The following is an 18864-nucleotide window of genomic DNA, read 5'->3' as shown; positions in this document are numbered from 1 at the left end:
CAAGGTCTCTGTCTCTACAATTTAGAAATTTCGCTATCAATGGACGGGGTGGGGCGCCCTGGCGAGGAGGTCTACCTGGGATTCTGTGAGCTCTTTCTATGATTGGAACTTTTGTAGAGTCTTGTATTTTTGATGTGTCTTTGATCCAGTTCTCCAGGAATACTTCAGCCTGTGGCGTTTCTGCTCTTCCCAAGAATCTGATGTTATTGCATCTGGACCGGTCCTCCGCCTCCTCAGTTCTTCGTTGTAGCTGTGTGATTTCCATTTCTAGTTGCTGTATTTTATTTTTCATAACAGTCACCTCTGGTTGGACATTTTCTAATGCTGTTTCTGCATCTGCAACCCTATCTGTAAGTTTCTGGTGATCTGCTCGAAGAATGGCGATTTCCGAAATTGCAAAGTCAATTTTGCTCTCAAGAGAGGTCTTAGTGTCCATAACTGCTTACAGCAGTTTTTCGAATTGTAACGAGTGCGTGCGAAGTGTCTCATTCACTTGTGATATTGTTGTCCTTTGTGAGTCTGGTGGGGTACCGCTGTCCGAGCTGGGTCCCAATTTGGGAAGCTTTGGTTTGACCATTATGCCTTCTATAGTATGCTTATGAAGCAGCCGAGAGTATTGTGCCCTGCCCGCACGGGGCGGCCGAGCGTTGTGATGAGGCAGTGAGTGGTCCCCAAACGGTAGGCTATGCGAGAAGGCCCCGCGCTGTTTAACTACTAGAACGGGTTGGCTTTGCTTATTTTGCGCGCTTGAATCATGGCCTTATGTTTGTTTTCGGGAGTCCTTGGGATCTGGCCATCCACGGTGCCGCAGGCACCCGGTCCCACGATGATGTCCTTCTGATCGGCCGATACCCTGTGTCCACAGCTCAAGGCAAGCCGCGAGTCGCAGCGAGAAACGCCCTACAGGTCCGCTTGAATACTTTTATTGTCCTTGTCTAGGGCCGTTGCTCCGAGTTCACGGCAGTTCGGCCTAGCTCATCTGGAGCCGCGGTCACCGCCTCACCTCGGGTCCACCACCTCCACCGTCTCCGGGCCCATTAGTCGCCAAGCAATGGGGGCGCTCCCAGCGGGGGGCCAGGCCTCTCCGCCGCACATAGTTCCGATTTAGTTGCGCTCAACCCACGGAAAAGCACTCCTCTGGGATTGTAGTGTCCCCACTGCGTCTCCTACCTCGGGGCGCTGCTCCAAGCTTTGCGCCCGCGCCCGTCCTTAGCCACGTGCTCTGCTCAGCCCTACCGCTACCTCCGCTGGTTCGCCGAGCCTCAAGTGTATGGCCGCTGAGAGCACCGATCTACTTAGCTGCACTCTTCCTCTGATCCGCTATTTCCATCTGAGGGGCTGGGCTGCGATCCCGGCCTCGTGGGTCCGATCGGCCGGGTCGAGTGGCGCCCGTTGATGTCCTCTGGTCTCACGGGACCGCGCACCGCCCGTTCCTAGCTGTTGCATGCGTTGCGGAGCCTAGCTATCCCATGAGAAGACTCAGAGGAGGCTCCGGTGTGCAATTTTAGTATAATTTTGGCGCTGTGGCCAGAATTAATGAAGGATTCTAGTGGGCCAAGAGCAGAGCTCCTCGTTCAAGCGTCCGCTCCGGCAGCCATCTTGGCCACGCCCCCTTCCAAGTCCTCTTCTGAATCATAGACAAACCCGTGTTAGCTGGCCTGAAGTAATGTCAATCCCATACCTGGTCAAGAAAATCTATTCATCTTTTTTAAAACTCTTTTCTAGTTTTAACAAGCCAGAGGTTGGCAACATTCCAATCTTGAGCATTCATGCAGAAGTGGCAAGTATTCTACGGGGCATTTTCTATAAGGAAACCACTTCCAGGCCCTCCCCTCACAACACCCAATCCAGGGAATGGTTTAATAAGGACTGTATTCAAGCAAAGTACAATCTAAAATTAGTTCTTAAAAAGCATTCCCAGGGGGAGATTAGGAATGCTAGACTCATGTATAATAAGGCCCTAAAATTAGCGAAGAAAGATTGGGAACATAATACTTGGCAGAGGATGCTTGATGCAGTCAAGAACCATGATAACAGGTCTTTTTAGAGGCTGATGGGCAGTAGATATAGAGGGGACAGTGATATAATTAGTACGCACATCCAGCCTGAAAAATAGGTGGCACATTTTTCTGAGATTTACGCCATACCTGTACAGCAGGACCCTGTGGCTATGGGAACGACGATTGCAGAACATCTGCTGACGGCTCTGTGGAGGATATTGTCTTTACTATAGCTGAAACCACAGCTGTCATTAATTCTTTGAGATCGGCCAAGGCACCCGGTCCAGACAAGATACCGGGGGATTTGTTCAAATCGGAACGCGTCATTTGGGCTTGGTACATAAACGCATTATCCAATGCCATAGCAGCAGGTGGACCTATCCCGGATACGTGGCTTGGGGTGGAAATAATTCATATACACAAAAAAGGCAATGTGGGTTCACCTGGTAATAATAGACCAATCAGTCTTATCGATAATTTGCAAAACAATTTTGCCAAGCAAGTCCTAGACAGACTTATGGAATGGGTCCAAGATAACCAGGTATTATCCACTCTTCAGGCCAGTTTTCGTCCTAAAACCAGCGCCATGGCCCAGGTCTTTAGGCTCTCCCTGTTATTTTGGAAATATGTCACTTTAGCAAAACAACAATTGTATGTTGCCTTTGTGGATTTAAGGTCTGCCTTTGACCTAGTCCACAGAAGGAAGCTATGGGAAGTTCTGTATAAAATTGGTGTTCCGGAGAGTCTAGTTAATCTAGTTCAGAGGATGCACGAGAATACGTATACATGAGTGAGATGGGGCAATCAGGGTGAACTCACTGATCAAATAGATATTAGGCGGGGGTACGTCAGGGCTGCATCCTCGCCCACACCTGTTTTTTCCTTGTTTATTAATGAAGTGGTGCAAGTTGTATCTGATAGCCAAAATTATGTCCCTTCTTTGAATGGTCCAAAAACTCAGATCTTACTTTTTGCTGACGATTCTCTTTTGATTTCAAGAACTCCCATGGGTCTTCAAGTCCTAGTGAATAGGTTTAGTGCTTTTTGTGCAGACCATGGACTAGAGCTCAACTCTAGTAAAACCAAATTTATGATTTTTAGTGGAGGCCCCACTAGAGGATGTAATATCTTACTCAATGAGGCTCCTTTAAAAAAGGTGTGCTCTATTGATTACCTGGGGATAAGAATTAATAAAATATGAAATGGGAGGCCCAGATCGATAAGAGCACTGCACTTTTACAGCATAGATCTGGGGCAATTCTACGGTTTTATAATTCCACTTCTGTGAAAGCTCTCTCCAGCCAGTAAAATTTTTCTAGCCAAGGCTCAGGGTGCGGTGTCCTTTGGTGCCGAGGTTTGGGTATTCTCTGATGTTAGTAAACTATCTGTAGGGGAAAATAATTTTACAAGATCTCTCCTTTCATGTCCTCGCAATACCCCATTGATTCCAGTGTTCCTGGATCTCGGGTTTTCCCGTATTTCAGATGTAATAGCTCTAAGACCATTACTTTTTTGGGTACACATTTGGACCACCCCAGAACTAGTTGAATATAAGGAATCTTTACAAGATATTTTAGATAGACCCAAGGCGCTTTCTATTCCCTGGCTTAAGCATGTCTCAAGATGGTTGTACACCTTGGGACTTGGGGATTTTTGGAGACAACCATATCATCTAAGGAGGGCCCAGAAGCAACATCTGAAGTCAGTCTATTGGTCCTATGTCAAGAACAAGTATTTGTTATGTACGTCATATGGTCGACTGACATCACAATTTTTGGACTTCAAGTGGTACCCTAATTTTGAACCCTTTCTGGATTTAATTCCAGATCTACTGAGCAAAAGACTGTATGCTCGCTTCAGGTATGGGTGCTTACCAATTAAATCTCTAACTAGCACCTGGCGACCTGCCCCGACTACAGATCTATGCCCTAGTTGTAATTGCAGCGCCGACACTATAGTACATTTCATGTTAATCTGCCCTGCATAATGGACTGCTCAGAGGAAGTGGATTTGCCCAGCTTGCAGGAATATGGGCTTGAGACACTGTAAAGCTGCATTAAGGTTGTTGATGAGAGACACTTCTACCTTTTTAATTTGTGCGGTCAGCAAGTTCCTTGCGGCTGCATGGCACATATGTACTTGTTTCTTAAAAAATTGAAACGACTTGCTCTCAATTGAACATTGCCCTTAACCTATTATTTATTAACTATTTACCTAAGTTTATGACAGTTATGACCCTTCTTTGGTTGATGGAGGAAAAGCCATATGAGAATCTGCAAGTGTACATAGGAAGCTGGGGCAAGACAGTTTTGTTCTCCCAGATAGGTGGCTAGTATATCTGCATGATGGTTGATTTTACTCTCACTTTTATCTTTGTATTTATTATGTGTATTTTATTATTTTATTTGTTGTGATTTTATTGCTTTGATGGTTAAACATGACCGAATAAAGCTTGTGTGATGATGATGATGATGATGAAGTATTTTGTAGAGAGATCTGGGAACTCTTACTAGCCTCTGAGACGTTGTTCCCAGTGCAGGCGATTTGGTAAATTTGTAAAATTTTTCAGAAGAGGCTGTTATCAGGCTTTGCCGTTGGTGATGTTTGGTTGCCTGAATAATGGTGTGATCCTGACGTCTTCCACTTTTGTCTCATCAGAATAGGTTGCTATTGTTGAAGCAGTGGGTTTTTACTTTTGTCATGAAGCCCAAGAGTTTGGTACTTTGCAGGTGCAGATGGCGGGTTGTTTTCTATTGGAGGGCCAGAGACTGAGAAATTTCTCTTTGATTTTTTATTTTCATTTGGTTCTGACAACATTTAAGGTTTTAGTTTGGATGGAGCAGATTGGGTGCATTGATTTATATCAACTGATTTAGTCATACATACAGGTGAGTAGTGAGTGTTCTAGCCTTTCAAATGTAATGCAAAGAATTCTGAAATAGATCCTAGACTATATGGGCAGGAGGAGCATGTGCAGAGGTGCAGTGTGACTGATCAGCATTTAATTTACGTCAACAATAAGGCAAATACCCATTTTTTATTTTTTGTAGCATTTGATTTATTTTGGTAGAATCAGTTGGTGAAAGGTGGACTTGACTGCTGTCCAAATTTGGGAGTTTGATGCTCAGATCATCATTTCAAACCACTCCTTGGTACCTGCCATTTGCATTGATGAGCACCATCTCACCAGGGAAGGTGGGGAAGGCCCAGTGTGTTGAGTTGTTTTAGTAGTAGTGTTGGGCACAGGGTAAGTATAACTGTTTTAGAACCATTGAATTTAAGCCTAGTTCAGCCCATCAGAGCTCTAATCACTTTGAGACCCTCTCTGACCATGTTTAATTTATCATTGTTTTCTGTAAGAAGCACAAGAGTTTGTGTCCCTTATGTGTGGACATTTAGGTGGTGGGCTCTGGTGCGGTACATAAACGATCTGATATATTAAAAATGAGGGGGGGGGTCAAAGAATGGTTCTTACAGGAGAGCACGTTTATAAGTTTCATTTTTTTGCTCTGTCCTTCAAGAAAGGATTCCAATCAGACATTTTCTAGGAATAATTTGGACATGATCATCCTACAACAATGAAAAATGAAACTGTAACTCTCTGTACATTTTTTGTTACAAGGTCTCCTTATCCTGGCATTTCCAGAATGAATCACATATGGCAAGATTAATTATATGGACACAATTTAAGGAACATGAAGACAGTGTTAGCTTTAAAACAAGCGGCCCTGTAGATAAGAACAGTAGAAGGCCTCGGACATGGTGGGCCATAAGCAAGTCCAGAAGGGGAGTGCTATGAATCAACAAAGTTGGGGTTGTCTTGGGTGTATTCATAGTTCTTTTAAGGCTTAATGTAAAATTCCTTCTTTTTTAAATTTCTATTTCCTGTGAGACCCTATTGATCGAGAGCTTGCATTATCAGCACACTCCTGGGAGGTGCCATCTCACCTGGTTTGGAACCTGTGCCCTACAGGTTACACACAGATATTTACAGTAGATCCTGAAAACACGTGAGAATTCTATTTGGAATTAGAAGCTGTTCACAAAAGCTAACAAGCATATCACTGACGTAGGTGCATTCAACCACTGCCAGTTCCCAGTCGGATTTGAATGTGTGTATGTATTTGCCCAAAAAACAACAGCGATACCCAACATCTTGAAGCTCAACTTGTAATATAGGTTGCATGACGCCAAGTGTTCCCCTTCTTAGTAAAAACACAATACTTGACTAGTAATCCTCTGCTGACACTACTTTCCCAAACTGGAATGTATTATGGTGAATCATCAAGTATAACTTCTGATAAACTGTGCATTTGCTAGAATATATTTTTCCCTTTTTGTCCTTTTATTTATTTGTAAGTAGTTAATTATTAGGTAGATGTAGACATTTTTATTTATGTACAGATTCTTCTAAAATTCTGCAGTGTCTTTTTGTAGCCAGAGCACTGGAGCATCAAAGTAAAGATAGCCAAAGAGCTTACATTATTGAGATTGGGAAAGGTATCTTAAGTCTAACTGAATGTAAAGGGATCACCAAAAACAAACTCTTCACATACAACTACTTTGTTATGAGTCTTCTTAACCCCTCAGGTGCCCGGGACGAGGTGGTTACGTCCTCGGCTGTGGCACTCAGGCACCAGGGACGTAACCACCTCGTCCTGCGCCCGGCTTATAGGGGAAGCGCTAGCTCTTTCCCCATGAGCCTCCCACCCACAACCCCAGGGTAGGGATGGAAGGGGAATCGCTTACCCTTACACCCCAGTCCCCTCGCCACCCCCCAGTGACGTCTGAAGATGTCAGCACGCAAAAGCTCAGCTTCCAGCGCGATCGGAAAATAAATAAAAGCATTTTTCTTCCGATCGGGAGGTGGGGTGGGCAAAGAGCCATCAAAGGAAAGGAAAGGCCTTTCCTTTGATGTCTCTCTGAGCATTTCTGCAGTCCGATCGTGAAGCGATCTGGCTACAGAAATGGGCACTAGACACCAGGGATTTTGTGTTTTGCTTTGTGTGTTTACTTATAAGGGGAAAGACCCCTTGAGCAAGGGTCACTCCTCAGGGGGGCAATTTATTATTAGGCCTTTTATGCCCCCCCCGACCGGTGGCAGGTTGGCCGAAGCCACTAGACACCAGGGATATTTTTTGTTTTTGTTTTTAGATGTGGGGAGCAACCCCTTAGATGGGGGGCTCCCCTGGGGGGGCAAATTGTTTTAAGGGATTTTTTGTTTACAACAATTTCACTAAAGAGGAGCGACCCCTTAGGCAAGGGTCGCTCCCATGGGGGGCAAAATTATTTTAGGCCATTTCTGCTCCGATCGGCCTATTTTAATTAGTCCGATCTGCACCCAAGGTGGGCAGAAACCACCACACATTTTTTTTTTTTTTACTAATGGGGAGCCACCCCTTAGGCAAGGGTCGCTCCCCTGGGGGGCAATTTTATTTTAGGCCATTTCTGTCCCCCTTGGGGGCAGATCGGCCTATTTTCTTTAGGTGAATCTGCCCCCAAGGGGGGCAGAAACCAGTAGACACCAGGGATTATTTTTACAATTTCATGCAAGGGGAGAAGCCCCTTAGGCAAGGGACGCTCCCCTGGGGGGGAATTTACTTTAGGTCATTTCTGCCCCCCTAGGCCGATCTGCCCCCAAGGGGGGGAGAAACCACTAAGCACCAGGGATTGTTTTTTAAATTTATTTTTACAGATGGGGGGTGACCACTTAGGCAAGGGTCACTCCCCTGGGGGACAAATTTATTTTAGGCGATTTCTGCCCCCCTTGGGAGCATATCGTCCTATTTCTAATAGGCTGATCTGCCCCCAGGGGGGACGGAAACCACTTAGGCACCAGGGATTGGTGTGTGTATGTGTTTTGTTTGGGGGAATAGCCCCTTGGGCAAGGGTCGCTCCCCATCGGGGCACATTACTGTTGCCCATTTCTGCCCCCCTTGGGGGCAAATCTGCTTATTTTGGGAAGGCCCATCTGGCATTTTCAAAAAAGAGGGTGGGAGTTTGGCCACACCCCCCTCCCCCCAAAATAAATAGTGACAAAGTTGTTCTGCCCACCGGTGGGCAGATGGAGCAATTACCCCCAACCCACTCGGGGGCAGAAAGCCTACTAGATGCCAGGGAATTAAAAAAAAGAAATAGTGGGTTAGTGGCTACCAACCATGGGCATGGTTATGCCCCCACCCCAACTAAAGGGGGTAACAATATTTCAGCTCTTCCTTGCACACTAAAATATCTTATCCCAATGGCAAGCAAGAGGACACTTGATTAGTTTAGGGTATGGTTTTGCATTTGGGCCACGAGAGTTTGTATAACTCTGAAAATCGTCCCACTTGGTGTCAATACCAGGACAGTGCACACTCTACGGGCAACATAATGCAAAATGACAAACCTTATGCAATGTAATAATTCATGCATTGTGTGTTGATATTGCATATTAACTTTTTGCATTGCAGGTATTTATCTTGAAATGTAATTAATGCTGTTTGTAATGTATTGTTCATTTTCAAGCCTTTCCTGCAGCCTGGCTGGGTGTGGCATGTGGGCGGGGCTTGGGTCTATTTAAGGACCCAGCCCAGCTCCACGTGCTCACTATCAGAGGTCCCGGTGCAGAGCAGCAGCATTTTCCTGGGCTCCTGTTCCAGAGGCCTACTTGGACATTTCCTGGCCCTGTCCTCATTATCTTGCTGATCTTCAAGCAGGGCGGTAAGACGGAGGTCGGGGTAGGACCCTGACTCCTTTCCTAGAAACATTTGAGTTTTGGGCTTTGTGATTTACAGTGTGTGCGATTTATTCTTGGCACTTAACCCTTGCCGTTCGGATCGGCAGAGTGCACGATCATTTCGAGGCATTTGAATCTTGATGGTTGAATCGGCAACAGTGTGCGCGATTCATTCTTGGCACTTAATCCTTGCAGTTCGGATCGGCGGAGTGCGCAATCATTTCGAGGCATTTGAATCTCGATGGTTGAATCGGCAACAGTGTGCGCGAATTATTCTTGGCAATTAACCCTTGCAGTTCAGATTGGCAGAGCACGCGATCATTCCAGGTACTTGAGTTTTGATGCGCAGTCTGGCAATAACGTGCACAATAATTTCTGGGCAATTGAATCTTGAAACTTATATCAAACAGAGTGTGATCTTTCTAGAAAAAACAAGTTTAGTCAGTTTGCCTATTCTACAGTATCATTCATGAATCCTATAGCAGTTAATTCTTTGGGAATTAATGTACTCATTGACTCTTGTGATGTAATTGCTATTCTAAGGATTAACTTGAGAGAGTTCAATGTTCAGAGCATATGAGTATAGAAAGGTCACGTTACTGAAAAGTTCTTGATCTCTCATGTTATTAGAGCATAAAGAATTAAAACAAAGTTCATGAAGATTAATGTGAATTACCTTGCTATTGAGTTTTTAACTCTTGCTTCTACAGGTCTTCTTCCCTGCTGTTCCCAACCTAAACCCCATCCCCCGCTTGGCGATTCTTTAACTCTGTGCTATGATAGCTAGTAGAGTTTGGAGCTGCCAAGAGGTAGACATATTGGGAACAGGCACAAACCCAGAGGATCCGGTCTCGTTGACACTTGGAATGGTGAGGGCTGCACTTTTTGGACTTTGGGACGCTGTCATGTAGAAAAATCTTCGAGACCTAGACACATCTGAAAACTAAACATCTGGGTGAGTCCAGGGTGGTATGCTTCACATGCACCCGCAACATTTTCCTACCCACAACAAACCTCCAACTTTGCTTGAAATCACACGTTTCCCACATTTTTTGATGGAACCTTCCGGAACCTGCAGGAATCCACAAAATTCCTACCACCCAGCATTGTTGCATCCATACTGATAAAAATTGTGCCCCAATTGTCAGCCTATAAACCTTTTCTTTTTTCAAACTGCCCTTTTGGACCCGCTTTGGCTCCCCCTCAATTTCAACATGTTTTTGGCACTTCCCTGTCACAGGCACTTGGCCCACCTACACAAGTGAGGTATCATTTTTATCGGGAGACTGGGGAACGTTGGATGGTAGGAAATTTGCGCCGGCGTGGTGATCCAACTCAGAAATGTAGGAAAAATAAAATTTTGGGGCTAAATTTGAGGTTTGTTGAGGATTCTAGGTAAGAAAACATTGGGGGCTCCATGCAAGTCACACCTACCTGGACTCCCGAGGGTGTCTAGTTTTCAGAAATGTTTGGGTTTGGTAGGTTTCCCTAGATGGCTGCTGAGCCCAGGACCAAAGACACAGGTGCCCCCGCAAAAACAGGTGGTTTCGTATTTGATAATTTTGATGTATGCACATAATACTGTTGTGGGGCATTTCCTGTCACGGGAACTAGGCCTACCCACACCAGTCAGGTACCATTTTTATTGGGAGACCTGGGGAAACACTGGGTAGCAGGAAGTTTGTGGCTCCACTCAGATTCCAGAACTTTGCAGCATTCCTGTTGCAGGCACTATGCCTACTCACACAAGTGAGTTACCATTTTTATCGGGGAACTTGGGGGAGCACAGACTAGCAGAACAAGTGTTATTGTCCCTTGTCTTTCTCTACATTTTTTCCTTCCAAATGTAAGACAGTGTGTGAAAAAAAACATCTATAAGAGAAATGGCTCTTTTTTTCCCTCAATTTCAATATTTTTTCTTTTTTAGCTGTTACTTTCTGTAGGAAAACCTTGAAGGATCCACACAAATGACCCCTTGCTGAATTCAGACCTACATCTACTTTTCAGAAATGTTTAGCTGTCTGGGATCCAGCATTGGTTTCACACCCATTTCTGGCACTCACTGGAAGGAGGCTGAAAGCACAAAAAATAGTAAAAATGGGGTATGGCCCATTAAAATGTCAAATATTGTGTCGAAAAATTTGGTTTTCTGATTCAAGTTCCCAAAACCTAGGAAGATGGTGATTTTAGGACAGCAAACCCTTTGTTGATGCTATATTCAGATAAAAACACAAGCTTTCTTCTGCAGCCCTTTTTTCCCATTTGAAAAAAAATACAAATTTTTCCCTGTATTTTGGCTAATTTCTTGGTCTCCTCCACGGAAACCCACAAACCTCTAGGATCCCTAGGATGTTGATAAAAAAGGACACAAATTTGTTATGGGTAGCTTATGTGGACCAAAAGGTATGAGGGCCTAAGCGCAAACTGCCCCAATTAGCCAAAAAAAGGCCTGCCACCTGAGGGGGAAAAGGCCTAGCTGCAAAAGGGTTAATCAAATGTTAGTCTGTATGGCTGCATTAACAGGTACTTTCTGAAACTTGGTGCTTCGTTTCTGCCCTCAGTACAATTCAACATTTTCCACACTTTGGATTCATGTACTCGCACTGAGGGACCAGCCTCCATGTTTTAGCTATTTGAATTTTTTTTTGTTTAATCAGGGCGGATGTGGCTGACTAAGATCTCTGATTGAGGTTGCTTTCCTGATGGTCATAAACATGGAAAAAAGAGCCCACAATCAGTGCTTAATTTGAGCTGATGATTGCAGGTGGGTCCCACTGGCACTTCTTTGTCCTCAAAACAGAAGGGCCTATGAAGGAGGAAGAGGTCGACAGAACAATCTAAAAATAGAGACAGGGAGTGTGTGGTGGTGGATTAAATAGGCAAGCGGTGGGATCAAGACTATGCATCCTGACATTTGATAGCCCTGGCTGAAGGCTTCTTACCAAAACCCTAGGCCTGTCACTTGTTCTTTAACAAATTAAGCAATGCCTGCAATGCCACCCTAAATGGGTCATGCCGCCTGACACTATGGTGGTGCTGTGATATCTGACACAACGCCAAGAGTTTTGAAAGGTCGAACCAGCTGAGGTTCTTTCATTGGAAACCAAGGCCCATATTTATACTTTTTTTGCGCCACATTTGCGTCACTTTTTTACACAAAAGCGGGGCAAACTCACAAAATATAATTGTATTTTGTAAGTTTACGCCACTTTTACGTAAAAAAGTGACGAAAATGCGGCGCAAAAAAGTATGAATATGGGCCCAAGTGGTTCACACACCTTGTGCAGACAGGAGACATGACTTCAACAATTTTTCAAACTTGGCCAGGTACCACACAACTCTAAATGAGGCTTTAAATATAAAAAGGTGCTATTAAGTTACATTTGCTCTTTGCTGCCAGTGGTGAACACACAACCAGAATTCAATATCAACATTCACAAAATTCCCAACAATGTTTATTGTACAGTGCTCAATTTGGTAAATATGGCAGAACGCATGCAATATAGTCTGTAAATCAGCATCAATATACACTGTACCTCAACATATTAAACAACAATTCTGTAAGGGGGATTGTACCCTTTCCTTTAGACCATAAATCAACAGTGGAAGGTCTGTTAATTACGAAGCACTTACCTGGCCTTTACCAAATGGAACGCTATTCGTCAATGAATTTGACAGCAACAGTTCCTCAGATCTTCCATTGTTGCCAACTAAGCTTACATAAACCTCTGCTGAGGCACTCGAATAAGCTGTTGTGCCGGTGTGGACTATTATTTCATATTCTTCCACCTTTGTGTTTGTAGAACTGACTTCATGCTGCTGTGGAACACAGTATTAAAGTGTTTTTAAAATATATTTTTTAATATAAAAACACTGCTCAATTTCTGCCTTTGATCCCTTAAGCAAAGGTCTTCTGGTCGCCCTAAATATGTTCTCTCTAGGCATTTTTACTACACCACTTTAGTAATTATAAGATCAACCGGTCTTCCCCTTGTAAGCATCAGGGATTACCAGTCAAAGATTTTAAGGGCATTCTACTTGAGCCACGGTCTGGGCCCTTGTTAGAAGAGTCATTGAGAACCTGCAGAAGAATATATAAAAATCAGCAAATTAATTTTTTCACATTTCTTAAGGAAGAAAAGTTGAAACCAACATGTAAGCATTAACATCCATAGATTTAATAGTTAGAATGGCCATTAAGGAATGCCAAAAAATGCAAAAGATACATTAATCACCACTCGTTTAATTTATATTTTCATATTTCAAAATTCTTAGTAATTAAACTATTTTAGATATTTAGTCTTGCCACACTACCTTGTTGAATTGTCCCTTTGTGTATCCCGTTGCTCGGAGTGCTGTACCCGCCAAACACATATCTTGTGAGCTTCCTAAGGGTATATAGGTGTGACTCTTGGGATTTTCCTATCAGTATGCACAGTAAGTAGGGTCTTTGGCCTAAACATACCTTCCGTGAAGAGATATTGTTGACGTAATAGACAGTATTTAGTCCAGGACAGTTCATATGGGTCACAAATGGAGTGAGACCCTTGCTGGAGAAAAAAGATGGTTGGCGTCATTCCAACTGTTATTTTCAAAGCTGAGGTGATTTTGACCTGTAGTTTCCAGAAATTCTTAAGATATGGCTAAGCACAAATTAAAATTGTCTCACATATTTGTGCATGGTCAGTAGAGCAAGGAACCGGCATGGGGGATTCACACAAATGTGAGAAATGTATACTTTTTTTTTTACATAATCTGGATACCAATGTGCCATGACTACATCCCACTGCTTATGAGGTGTGATACCAGAACATCTAAATCAGAATAATATCTGACATAAATATAGTGCTCTCAATATCATTTGCAAAAATATCGCCTCTTTGTAGTTAATAATAGAAGACCTCTTTTCAAATAGGCAATATGTTTTTAAACAATATTTAGGAAATTATTTTTATGCCAGAAGAAAATTTTGATTTCAATACTGTGACTAAGAATGGCTTTGGAGGAGTTGGAACTTATAAAATAATAATATATGCTGGGGTGTAATAAAGAGCCAGTTTTCCGATTAATTTAGGTATGGACCTTGGAGAATTTGTGGAGTAAGCCATTGTAAGACTAAGGTTTATTACAGGATACCACTTAAAAAGTTCAGCTTCCAATCAGAGATTAACACAGTTTGATTTTTTGGGATATCTGTTGCGGCTAAGAAATACATTCTACATCTTTGGAAATCAAGGTGCAAACTGAAGCAATGCATCACTGGATGTCCACTGCAAGTCCACGTCAAATTGAAGGGTAGTTGTGTTGCTTTAAATGCTTTGATGATAAAGCTTATGTTGATTGAATAACCCTTTCCACCACAGTACTTAGGCCCATATTTATACTTTTAAAGCAAACCAACGCCAGCACTGCTTTCCGTCAAAAAACTTACCGCCGGCTAACGCCATTCCAACGCACCAGGGGGGTGCCTTATTTATGGATTGACGTTAGCCGGCGCTGTGGGCTGGTCAGAGTCAAAAAAATTACTCTAACCAGGCAGCGCCGGTGTAGGGAAAAATGGGGACTGTGCGTCCAAAAATGGTGGTTAGAGTAAAAAATCATGGCTCTAACCGGACTTGCGGCATTTTTTGACCCACAATTCCCATTGAAATGACTCTTGTCTTAACAAGACAAGAGTCATGCCCCCCTGCCCAATGGCCTTGGCCAGGAGACATCTGTGCCCGGGGCATGGCCATTGGGCACAGTGGCATGAAGGGGGGGCCCAAGTTAGGCCCCCCCTATGCCACAAAAAAATACTTACCTCAACTTACCTGTACTCACCTGGGATGGGTCTCCCCATCCATAGGTGTCCTCCAGGGGTGGGTAGGGGTTGCAGGGGGTGTCCCTTGGGGCAGTGAAGGGCGCCTGTGGACTGCTCCCATGGTCAGAGACCATGGAAAAGAGCCCACAGGTCCCTTAACGCCTGCCCCCACCCAGGCGTTCAAAAAACGGCGCACATCAGGCTGGGTGCCATTTTTTAAGGTCCGCCCCCTCCTGTGCGTCAAAATGATGTGAGAGTATAATTAGGGCGCACAGGCCTTAAAGTCATTTTTTGGACGGGAACGCCTACCTTGCATGTCATTAACTCAAGGCGGTTTCCCGCATCCAGAAAATTACATACACGGAGGAATCTTGACGTTCACGGGGCTGTGCGTCATAGTATAAATATGGTGTAAGGTTTGCACCGAATTTGCGTAAACTTTTTTGACGGAAATTCGGTGCAAACAGAGTATAAATATGCCCCTAATTCTTTTAGATTTATATTATGCATGCCTTAAGGTTGAGTAACTATTTTGTTGGTTCTGACTTTGTTCTGTGTGCTTGGTGAGTGGCACAGGGCTTCTTCGGTTTGGTGGGGATAAGAATAGGAGCAACTGGCTACCAGAACATTATAAGATTTGGGTAAACCTCTTTAGGGGCGATGAAAACAGACTGTGGTATGTTACAGTACAATAAGGACAAAGTAATACAAAACAAAGCATATTCAATATTATATAAATCTTTCAGTGAGTTACATGCTCTTGGTTTGCTGGCCAACTCACTCAGTGGGTGGCCTGGAGTTGAATGGGTGTGCAGAATAGGGAAAATGGTTCATTTGCTAGGTTGGAGACGCTGGCTTTTTATTGCAGTCTTCAATTCAGGACAGGCTCGGTCAATGGTCATCTGGGAGTGAGTTCCTGTGCAGGGTGACTGAGAAGGGACATAGGGCCTGATTTAAATCTCAGTGGAAGGGTTACTTTGTCATAAATGGGACGGATATCCCGACTATCGTATTACGATCTCGATAAGATACATTGGGATCGCAATACGGTGGATGGGATATCCGTCACATTTGTGACGAAGTATTCACCTCCCCCGAGATTTAAATCGGGCCCAAACCCAGGAATCTGGAAGTAATGCTTGGTGGTTTGGACTCGCCATGTTCTATCAGGGATTTATAGAGAGCTTGTTGGTGAGGTATATAGGCAAAACCCTATAGACAGTGTTGACAGTCAGAGCTAACAGTGCAATTTCCTTCTTAAAGTATTCACATAACTAGCTGCTGCTGCTAAAAGGAAGTTGTTAAGTATGAAGTAATTAAAGAAAGCTTGTTTTACAAAAATGATGACCTCTAAGCCAGTAAATGCATATTGATGCAGGACAGCTAGGACACTGCTGCAGTAATTAATTTAACCAATTGCCAGTCAGTTAATCATACAATTAACTGTGGGGCATTATTTTAATGGACTGGAAATTCTAGAAGGTAAATTGAAAAAACGAGGCTGTCACATTAGGGGCCCTTATTGAGGCCCAGAATATTGTATTTGGAGTACAGAGAAGTTGGGATGAGGGTATGTAGGTATGTGGTATTTCTAGAGCTCAAATCTAGTGGAAATGCAGCTGAGTGAGGGACAGGGTAAATGTATCAACACCGTCAACAAGCGATTTGAGGGGACTCTGGACTCCGAGAGTGAAAGTGGACTGTCCCTTCTTTGTGAAGTAATGATCTTCAACAAGATGCGCCTTTAGCTATTTTCTAAATTGGAGTAGGGTTGGGGCGGCGGATTAATTTGGCGATGTTGTTCCAGATAATGGGCGCGTAGATAAAAAGGTTTGTTGCCTTGTTCTTTTTTTTCTGCAGTCTCCGGGAGTGCCAAGAGCCTGTCAGTCAGCTAGACATGGGTGTCGATCATGATGGCTTAAATTGGTTTCCCTTGAGAATGTTCAGCAATTGATAATATTAACGTCTGTAGAAAATATATAGGATGAAGCATATATTTTTACAATTACTTACTGCAGATGAGACATTGATGTACATCACTTGTGAAAGAGAAGCAGTTTAGGCCATATTTCTGCCCACCTTTCTTCATATGCAGATGCCTGCTTGGTTATGAACAAGTATTAGCACAGGTCTTGCTTTCTGTATATGAGGCACCACATTCACATTAACACATCCTGAAAATCTGAAATAATGTCCTTACTGTTGCAGACTGCAGTACCTTAGGCATTAATAGGGCGTCCTGATTCAAACACAAGCTCCCTTAAAAGCAGAGCATTTCAGGAGGTGAACTCTACAAATGGCAAGATAGCCTACTGATTTTAAGTGTGTGTGTGTGTGTTTACCACACCAAACAATTAGAACTCAAGCAAGACTGATCTATATTATACACATTTGAACCCACTTGAATAAGGTCACTAATTGGAAATATGGCCTTCACGAAATGTGCCTTCACTATAGCAGATAACACCAAAAAACTAGCATTGGCAATGCCAATAGGTCGGCTCTTAAGTACTGCATCCTACATTCTCCCAGACATTCCACTCACCTTGCACAGGCCCTTGGGCACAATCTTTTTTTCATTTGGTGTACTTTTGTATTTTGTAAGTTTGTGCTGCTTTTTCGTCAAAAAGCGGCGCAAATGCGGCGCTAAAAAAGTATAAGTATGGGCCAAAGTGAGCTAGTTTGTGATAACAACTGAGACTGGATGAATGAGTAATGTTTATATAGAGTGCATTAATTTGCCAAAGGTATTGCGACTCTAGGAAGAACAACTCTACCAGGTCAGAGTGAACAGACAGATCTTCAGCTTTTGTAAAACAACAACAGATGGATGGATGTCTCAGGCCTTCAGTTATGGTTTTACAGTGAGTAGAAGCGTTATCTAAGAAAACATGTGCGCCCTACTCTTGTGTGTCTGAATATGGGCACCACCAAGAAGAAGAAAGAGTGCAAGAAAGTGTGCAGGGCTACAGTTGACAGCTGACATAATGAAGACCAGTGCCAGCAAGTGCCTTGTGCACTGAACAAGGTGCCTTATACAAGATGTGCTTATTGGCAACATTTGGGGTAAGTATTATTGGGATTTAACAAAAGTACGCTGAGGTAAACTAAGTACATGATACAAAGCTGTGTTTTCCACAATCTGAAGATAATGGACAAGGGTCCATATTTATGAAATGTTTGCGCCACCATAGCTTCATTTTATTTGATGCTAAAGTGTCAGGAGTTAGTGCCATTTGAAGGGAGCGCTAAACCACCTTGCATCTCATTGTGACAATGAGATGCAAAGTAGGCTTTCCCTTCCTAAAATAGGCGCTAGCCCTTTACCGCCATATTTACCTACTGATGCAAAAACAACTCTACCCAAGAAAGGGGACTCAAAAAACGGCGCTAAGTCCGATTAGCGTCAAATTTTAACGCCTGGTCAGACTAGGTGTTAAAAATTGATTCACACACCACCACTCAAGGAAAACACACAGAAGGAGCTTTAGAAATGCCCAGGACAACATAGAAGTGGTACTGCTCCAGCTTGGTACACACTGCAGATGTCTACAAAGACAGCAAATCCCTCCACCACTACCGCAGCAGCCCCAAACACCACCACAGCAGCCACAAAGGCAGCGCAGAAGGAGGGAGAGGATCTTCAGACAGAGCACAATCATCCTTGGAATGAGGGAACAAGATGTGGTCTGGATGTACAGACTCAACCGGGAGTCCATTGTACGCCTGCTGCACCATATTGCGCCACACATCACAGCAAGGGTGCAAACTCCCAATAACATTCCACCCATGACAAAACTCCTCTCTGTCCTCCATATGCTGGCGCCTGGATCATTTCAGATAACGGGTGTACAAGAGGCAGGTATCTCCCGGTCATCCTTCTTGGTCTTTCTACCAAAGGTCCTGGACGCAATCCTACGCCTCACACCCCAGTAAATCTGCTTCCCAAACACCCAGCATCTGCAGCAGGAGACCAAGCAAGGTTTCTATAAAATTGTTAGGTTTCGGCATGTGCTTTGTGCAATGGACTGTACACATGTGCAACTGGTGCCACCTGCAGCAACAGAACACCTATATGGGAACCACAAGCACATACATTCTATCAATGTGCAGGCCACCGTGGGTCACCGTGGGCTCTTCACCAACATCCTTGCGAAATATACCCGCAGCGTCCATGATGCATACATTTTTCACCACTGCACCATCAACAAGCAGTTCCAGGATGGCCAGTATGGCAATGGGCTACTCATAGGTAAGCCACCATACCAATTATAACACACAACACACCAACCATCTAGGACAAACAAGACAAACACCAGACTAAATGCACATGGGTTGGGCAACAG

General features: G+C 43.8%; 1 protein-coding gene across 1 annotated transcript in view; it reads right to left on the bottom strand.

The window, feature by feature from the left end:
* The window catches only part of LOC138261364 (serine-rich adhesin for platelets-like), a 320695-nt gene that overhangs the window by 129451 nt on the left and 172380 nt on the right, over window positions 1-18864 (bottom strand). The window contains exon 9 of the mRNA XM_069210232.1: window positions 12352-12537. Coding sequence (XP_069066333.1) covers window positions 12352-12537 — 186 coding nt within the window. The remainder of the gene's footprint in view (window positions 1-12351; window positions 12538-18864) is intronic.

Source organism: Pleurodeles waltl, chromosome 10, assembly GCF_031143425.1.
Source record: "Pleurodeles waltl isolate 20211129_DDA chromosome 10, aPleWal1.hap1.20221129, whole genome shotgun sequence".
In the NCBI taxonomy this organism is placed as follows: domain Eukaryota; kingdom Metazoa; phylum Chordata; class Amphibia; order Caudata; family Salamandridae; genus Pleurodeles; species Pleurodeles waltl.
Note: the sequence above shows the minus strand (reverse complement) of the source record. Positions and strands in the feature narration are given on the sequence as shown.